The sequence below is a fragment of the Callorhinus ursinus genome, unplaced genomic scaffold (genome assembly GCF_003265705.2).
Source record: "Callorhinus ursinus isolate GAN/ISIS: 27379988/994484 unplaced genomic scaffold, GSC_fseal_2.0 scaffold63, whole genome shotgun sequence".
In the NCBI taxonomy this organism is placed as follows: Eukaryota; Metazoa; Chordata; class Mammalia; order Carnivora; family Otariidae; genus Callorhinus; species Callorhinus ursinus.
This window is the reverse complement of record NW_027397125.1, coordinates 8247887-8256463: the sequence shown is the minus strand read 5'-3', so window position 1 is coordinate 8256463 and position 8577 is coordinate 8247887. Positions and strand designations below refer to the sequence as shown.

The 8577-nt window shown below is 33.6% G+C and overlaps 1 protein-coding gene across 1 annotated transcript in view; it reads left to right on the top strand.

Moving 5' to 3' along the window:
- TMEM236 (transmembrane protein 236) overlaps positions 1 to 3760 on the top strand; it is a 35101-nt gene extending 31341 nt beyond the window's left edge. The window contains exon 4 of the mRNA XM_025892018.2: positions 196 to 3760. Coding sequence (XP_025747803.2) covers positions 196 to 779 — 584 coding nt within the window. The 3' untranslated portion in view covers positions 780 to 3760. The remainder of the gene's footprint in view (positions 1 to 195) is intronic.
- Positions 3761 to 8577: the final 4817 nt, after the last annotated feature.

The following is an 8577-nucleotide window of genomic DNA, read 5'->3' as shown; positions in this document are numbered from 1 at the left end:
TTTTTTTTTTTTTTTTTTTTTTTTTTGGTCATTATGCCTCCCATTTTTGTCTGAAGTTCTATGTGTAAAACAGGTGTCAAACAAGAGAACACTTACAATTTTATCTTTAAATTTTAAAACTTAAGTAAAATTGAAATAAAAACTTTACATACAATTTAAACCATTTTTAAATTCAAATAAATCACTTTGTTGCAGGTAACGACGATAGACGCAGTCATATGGCTACTTTGCAGGAAATAAAAACTGTGACGGACCAAGTGAAGCAAAATGAAGAAAACTCTTCACCTCCGCAGCCAGCCAGGAGGACCCAGGCATCACTGCCATTGGCCACAAGGATGCAGAACCCCACTCCAGTGCTGGCGAGACCCCAAGAGCCCTCCTTTCACTCGGGAGTCCTGGGAGAAATGTCCCAGCAGGACTACCGTGCCCAGATCTTCCTGTGGAGCTTTGTGCTGTGGTCTGACACCATAGAAATGGTGCGTGTGGCTGGCCACCCTGCCGTGTATAAGTCAGGCTGGCTATACCCAGTCTACATATTCAGTTTTATTTCTCTCCTTCGAATTATATTAACTCCTCAGAACCCTCTTCTGAATTCCCTGGGCATCCTTCTCCAGGATTTACCCTTTATTTTTGTCAGAGTTAGTTTAGTCATTGCCCTGGGAACCATTACTCCTGTACTGGGTCTTTGTAAAAACATACTAGTGACTCTCTCTTATGTGTACTTCAATCACTTAACCAAATTCAGGGCTTTCTCTACTTTTGAAATGTCTTCATTCTAAAGAGAAAATGTAATATAGTCAAACCTCCCTATTATGCATGTGTACACATTTGTAATTTTTTTTTCCTGGGGCATAAGTTTTTGTACTATGTAAAGAAATGAGGAATACATTGTAGAGAATCACTATTTTTAATAACTGTAGCATATCACTTTTTAAAAAATGTATTCAAATGATGTTAAATTTAAGTAAAGTTTTATTCTTATGTTAACTCCCCTGGATTTAATGTTAGTCATTTTAGTTATGTATACCACACTTTTTCTCGAAACACTCTTCATTAAAGCCTTAAAAAAATTAGAACATGTTTTCCCACTAAGCCCAAGAATGAGATTCTTATCATTTATATAAATTAAAGAGCATTACAAGACTTAGTTAGATAGAACTATTTTTTTAGAAAATATACCTCAAGTTCTTGAATAATTTTTAGATTATACTTTTTAACAATTTGAATTGTAGTTTTAGGGTCTTCTTCACACATGGGATTATGTTCTTTAATATACTGTGGCAAGTGACTTTTATGTAATCGACGAATTTCAGCATAAACAGCAATTCAGTTTAACAGATGTTTGGTTCAGTTTGAGGCACAGTTCTTTCGCTAGTACTGAAGTATTAATGTAAATACTGTTTAGTAGAATGAAGTCTAGGTACATCAGTAATACCTAAAGTTTTATAATAGGAAGAAGCCATACATTGAAGATGTGGATTTCAAAGAATATTTTTTTTGTGGAATTTCAGACCATCCTAAAGCCAGTTGCACGCCCTGTTTAGAATTAGACGTTCAGCTTATGAATATAGCAACAAATGCTTAGTGTTTTATGTGATAATATGTAATGAATATCTTGATATTAAGTGATTAGATACATAATTGTGAAATTTGCTTTCACTGTATTGGGACACTCTTGGATATTCAGCTGCTAGAAAAATTTGGGAGGCTCATGTGTGCAGAGTAATGTGTTAAACTAGCAAGTCTCTTCAGTGATCTGTGGCAACAAATAGCTTACGGATGGATAACTGAATTTACCTGCCACTCCTACCCTCCACCAAATTCCCCAGTCTCACTGGCCCCCTGTGCTTTATGGTTTTTCCTCACAATATAAGAAAAGATCTAATCACAGTTATTAAAAGCTTAGCTTCTAGCTTTATGGCTTGGGGCAAGTTCTTTGACCACGGTAAGCCCTAGTTTCCACATCTAAAACATGAGACTAATAACAGTACCTTAGTAGGTTAGAATTGTACTTTAAGAAAATTGAGAGGATTATATGAGATAGGAAATGCTCTCATGACATTGTCTGGCAAACAATAATAACCCGATAAATTCTAAATATTTCAAATGTACCAAATCCCAGAGAAACAAGTAGCTAAATGCATTGTTTTAATTTCCCTGTCTCATTCTTTGAGGCATCCCTATTCACCGTCTGGGAATAAAAATTTTAACCATGCATTTGTGAAAAATAATATGTAAAGTCTTAGGATTACCTCAGATTATAATTTTTCATCAAGTAGTATTAGGTTCAAAGTGAGCAAATATACAGATTAAACGTGTGGCTATTGATTCATCAGGCATTTGACTGTCCCTCCTGAGTTTTCATAGAGCCTGATTATAGCACTCGGTTAAGACTTTCATTATGGACTGGCTTTATTGAGTTCCCCATTAATGTTTAAGTCCTTAATCTTGTTTAACAACGTATCTCTCACCTCATCTGTCAATCCAACAGTAACTTATAATACTTATAACTCTTAAAAAATGAAATTGAAATAATTTCTTTCAAATAATGCTATGATAATCTTTTTTAATTAAGGAAAACCTATGATGAAGTAGTTGATTTGTAATATTCTTATTTATGAAAATATTTTACATACATTTATATTTATCTTTATGTTGGAATTCACAGAGTGAACAGTGCTCAAACTCTAAATATTACTGAGTTTAGAATGTATTTTATGTCTAATATTTGAATATGGGTGTACCTGATATATTGGGAGGTCATAACACTTTATCCAAATAGTAATCCTACATGCACATGTACATGTAGAAGGAAAATTATTGAGTAACTAATTTAATTTAGGATTTTATTTCAAGAGTATACACATGTTTATAAAGTTCGTCTATGTTTTTTTATATTTAATGCTTTTCAGCATTTTGTTTAAAATTTTTTTAATTGAAGAATAGTTGACATACAATATTAATTTTAGGTGTATAACATAGTAATTTGTTTACATTACATTACAAAATGATCACTGTAATGAGTCTAGTTACCATCTGTCACCATACACAGTATTTACAATATTATTGCCTACCTTCCCTATGCTGTACTTTATATCCCCGTGACTTATTTATTTTATAACTGGAAAATTATACCTCTTAATCCCCTTCCTCTATTTCACCCATCCACCCACACCCTCCACTCTGGCAATTACCAGTTTGTTCTCTGTATCTAAGAGTCTGTTTCTGTTTTGTTTTGTTTGTTCATTTGTTTTGTTTTTTAGATTCCACATATAAATGAAATCATATGGTATTTGTCCTTCTCTGTCTGACTTATTTCACTTAGCAACATACCATCAAGAACCATCCATGTTGTTGCAGGTGGCAAGATTTCATTCTTTTTATGGCTGAGTAATATTCCATTGTATATATATCACATTTTTAAATTTATTCATATGTTGATGGACACTTAGGCTGCTTTTGTATCTTGGTTATTGTGAACAGTGCTACAGTGAACATAGGGGTGCACATATATTTTTGAATCAGTGTTTTCATTTTCTTCTGATAAATACCCAGAGGTAGAATCACTGGATTGTATGGTAGTCCTATTTTTAATTTTTTGAGGAACCTCCATACTGTTTTCCATAATGGCTGAACAATATTACATACATTCCCACCAACAGATGTAGGTTCCCATTTCTCCACATTCTTACCAACACTTATTATTTCTTATCCTTTGGATACTAGCCATTCTGATTGGTATGAAGTGATACTGTAGTTTTGATTTGCATTTCCCTGGTTATTAGTGATGTTGAGCATCTTTTCATGTGTCTGTTGGCCATCTGGATGTCTTCTTTGGAAGATGCCTCTTCACCCCCCTCCTCTCTCTATTTTTTAATTAATTGTTTATTTTTCTTTTTTTTGGTGTTGACTTGTATTCTTTATATATTTTAGATGTTAACCCCTTATCAGATATATCATTGGCAAATATATTCTCCCAATCAGTAAGTTGTCTTTTCATTTTGTTGATGGCTTTGTGCAAAAGCTCTTCCATTTGATGTAGTCCCATTTGTTTAGTTTTGCTTCTGTTGCCCTAGCCTCGGGAGATAGGTCCAAAAAAATATTGCTAAGATCTATGTCCAAGAGTTCACTGCCTATGTTTTCTTTTAGGAATTTTATGGTTTCAGGTCTTCAGTTTATGTCTTTAATTCATTTTGACTTTATTTTTGTATATGGGTTGAAAAAGTGGTCCAGTTTCATTCTTTTCCATGTAGCTGTCCATTTTTCCCAGCATCATTTATTGAAGAGACTGTCTTTTTCCTCATCATATAGTCTTGCCTCCTTTGTCATAGATTAATTGACCATATAATTGTAAGCTTTTTCCTGGGCTTTCTATTTTATTATATTGATTTGTGTGTCCATTTGGCATGTGTGTGTGTGTGTGTATGTGTGTGTGAGTGAGTACCGTGCTGTTTTGATTATTAAAGCTTTGTAGTATATTTTAAAGTCAAGAAGCATGAAGGCCTCCAACTTTGTTCTTTTTCAAGATTGCTTTGGTTATTCAGGGCCTTTTTTTGTTTCCACACGAATTTTAGGACTATTTGTTCTATTTCTATGAAAAATGCCATTGGTATTTTGATAGGATTACATTGATTCTATAGTTTGCTTTGGGTAGTATGGATATTTTAACAATATTACTTGTTCTAGTTCATAAGCGTGACATATCTTTCTATTTATTTGTGTCATCTTCAATTACTTTCATCAACATCTTATATTTTTCAGAGTGCAAGTCTTTCACTTCCTTGGTTAAATAGATATTTTAAAATACTTATTCCTGGGTACTTTATTCTTTTTGGTGCAACTGTATATGGGAATGTTTTCTTAATTTCTCTTTCTGATAATTCATTATTAGGGTACAGAAATGCCACAGATCTGTGTATATTAATTTTGTATCCTGCAACTTTACTGAATTCATTTATTAGTTCTAGCAATTTTTTGGTAGAGTCTAGCATTTTCTATATGTGTAATTATGTCACCTGAAAATAGTGACAGTTATACTTCTTACTAGTTTGGTTGCTTTTTATTTCTTTTTCTTGTCTTATTGCTGTGGCTAGGACTTCTAGTACTATGTTGAATACAAGTTCCAAAAAGTGGGCCTCCTTGTCTTGTTCCTGATCTTAGAGAACAAGTTCACAACTTTTCACTATAGAGTATGATGTTAGCTGTGGGTTTGTCATATGTGGCCTTTATTATGTTGAGATATGTTCTCCTATACCCACTTTGTTGAGAGTTTTTACTCATGAGTGGATTTTGAATTTTGTCAAATGCCTTTTCTGCATTTATTGAGATGATGATATGATTTTTATTTTCATTTTGCTAAAATGGTGTATCATGTTGATTGACTTGCAGATATTGAGGCATTCTTGCATCTTGGGAAAAATCCCACCTGGTCATGGAAAAGATCCTTTTAATTTATTGTTGAATTCAATGTACTAATATTTTGTTGAGGATTTTTACATCTACATTCATTAGGAATATTTGGCCTGTAATTTTTTTTGTAGTATCTTTGTCTAGTTTTGATATCAGGATAATGCTGGACTCTTGAATTTGGAAACATTCCTTTCTCTTCAAATTTTGGAGCAATTTCAGGAAGATAAATGTCAATTCCTCTTTTAATGTTCAATAGAACTCACCTATGAAGCCATCTGGTCCTGGATTTTGGTTTGTTGGAGTTTTTTGATTATTAATTCGAACTAATTAAACTAATTAATTCAAACTAATTAAACTAATAATTTCCTTATTAGTACTCAGTCTGTTTCAAATTTTCTAGTCCCTTTGGATTCAGTCTTGGAAGATTGTAAAATTGTATATTTCTAGGAACTTATCCGTTTTCTTTGTGTTGTACAATAATTGCTCATGTTTTTCTCTTATAATCTTGTATTTCTGTGGTGTCTGTTGTAACTTCTCTTTCTGATTTTATTTGAGTCCTCTTTTTTTTCTTTATGAGTCTGGCTAAATGTTTATCAATTTTATTTATCTTTTCAAAGAACCAGCTCTTAGTTTCACTGATCTTTTCTATTTATATTTAGTCTCTGTTTCATTTATTGTTGCTCTTGTCTTTATTATTTCCTTCTTTCTGCTAACTTTGGCTTTTTTGTTCTTTTTTTTTTTTAATCTTTTAAAGATTTATTTATTTATTTATTTGAGATTAAGAGAAACAGCATGAGAGGGGAGAGAGTCAGAGGGAGAAGCAGGCTCCCCACCGAGCCATGAGCCCAAAGCAGGACTCAATCCCAGGACTCCAGGATCATGACCCGAGCCGAAGGCAGTCACTTAACCAACTGAGCCACCCAGGTGCCCCTTTTTTTTCTTCTTTTTCCATTTCCTTTAGATGTAAGGTTAGATTGTTTATTTGAGACTTTTGAGGTAGGCCCACATCCCTCTTAGAACTGTTTTTGCTGTATCCCATAGATTTTGGTATATTTTATTTTCATTTTCATTTGTTTCAAGGTATTTTTTTTAATTTTCTCCTTGACTTCTTTTTTTTTGACTTCTTAATTGACTCATTGGTTGTTTAGTAGCATGTTGTTTAGCCTCCATGTGTTTGTGTTTTGCTAGTTTTTTTTTCTTGTAATTGATCTCTAGTTCCATACCATTGTGGTCATAAAAGATGTTGATATGATTATAATCTTTTTTTTAAAGATTTTATTTATTTATTTGAGAGAGAGAGAGAGAGAAACAGCATGAGAGGGGAAAGGGTCAGAGGGAGAAGCAGGCTCCTCACCAAGCCGGGAGCCTGATGCGGGAATCGATCCCAGGACTCCGGGATCACGACCTGAGCCGAAGGCAGTCGCTTAACCAACTGAGCCACCCAGGCGCCCATGATTATAATCTTTTTAAATGTATTGGGACTTGTGTTGTGGCCTAACATGTGATCTATCCTGGAGAATGTTCCATATGTACCTAAAGAGAATGTGTATTCTGATGTTTTCGGATGGAATATTCTGTATATATCTGGTAAGTACATCTGGTCTAATATGTCATTCAAGGCCACTGTTTTCTTAATGATATTTTTTGTCTGGATGAACTATTCACTGATGTAAGTGGGGTGTTAAATTTTCCTACTATCGTATTGCTGTCTCCCTTTGATCTATTATCATTTGCTTTTATATATTTTGGTGCTCCTACTAGGGAGTATACATATTTACAAGTGTTATATATCCATATTGGGCTGATCCCTTTATCACTATGTAAATGCCCATCTTTGTCTCCTGATACACTCTTTCTTTTGAAGTCTATTTTGTCTGATATAAGTATTGCTACCCCAGCTTTCTTTTGGTTTCATTTGCGTGGAATATTTTTTTCTATCCCTTCACTTTCAATCTGTATGTGTCTGTTGGTCTGAAGTGAGTCTCTTGAAGATAGTATATTGATGGGTCTGTATTTATTTATTTATTTGTTTGTTTGTTTATAAGTAGACTCCATGCCCAGCATGGAGTCCAGTGTGGGGCTTGAACTCACAACCCTGAGATCAAGACCTGAGCTGAGATCAAGAGTCAGACAGCTTAACTGACTGAGCCACTCAGGTGCCCTGGTCTTTTTTTTTTTTTTTTTTCTTGTTCAGTCACTCTATGTCTTTTGATTGGAATATTTAGTCCATTTACCCTTAAAGTAATTATTGATATATATGTACTTATTGCCATTTTCAAAATTGTTTCTGGTTGTTTTTATAGTTATTCTCCATTTGTTCTTAATCTTTTCTCTTCGTTTTGATGATTTTCTATAGTATTATGTTTGAAATTTTTCTCTTTGTTTTTTGGGTATCTGTTGTAGGGTTTTGGTTTGTTGTTACCATGAGATTTATATTTAGCACCCTTTGTATATACAAGTCTGTTTAAGTTGATGGACACAAGTTTGAACATGTTCTAAAAGAGCTGCATTTTTCACCTTCCCCAATGTTTTATGTATTTGATACCATATTTTACATCTTTTTATTTTGTGTATCCCTTAACTAATTATTGTAAATATAATTGATTTTACTACTTTTGGTCTTTTAACATTCATACCAGCTTTATAAGTGGTTTATCTACTACCTTAACTATGTGTTTGCTTTTACCAGTAAGACTTTTCCTTTCATAATTTTCTTATTTCTAGTTAGGGCCTTTTCTTTTCCACCTAAAGAATTTCCTTTAATATTTCTTGAAAGGCCAGTTTAGTGGTGATAAACTTTAACTTTTGTTTCTTTAGAAAACTCTTTATCTCTCTTTCATTTCTGAATGATGACCTTACTGGGTAGAGTATTTTTGGTTATAGGTTTTTTCCCTTTCAGCACTTTGACTATATCATGCCAGTCCCTTTTGGACTATAAAGTTTCTGCTGAAATATCAGCTGATAGTCATATAGGGGTTCCATTGTACATGACAAGATGTTTTTCTTTTTTCTTCTTCTTTTTTTTAAGATTTTATTTATTTATTTGACAGAGAGAGACACAGTGAGAGAGGGAACACAAGCAGGGGGAGTGGGAGAGGGAGAAACAGGCTTCCTGCCTGAGCAGGGAGCCCAATGTGGGACTTGATCCCAGGATCCTGGGATCATGAC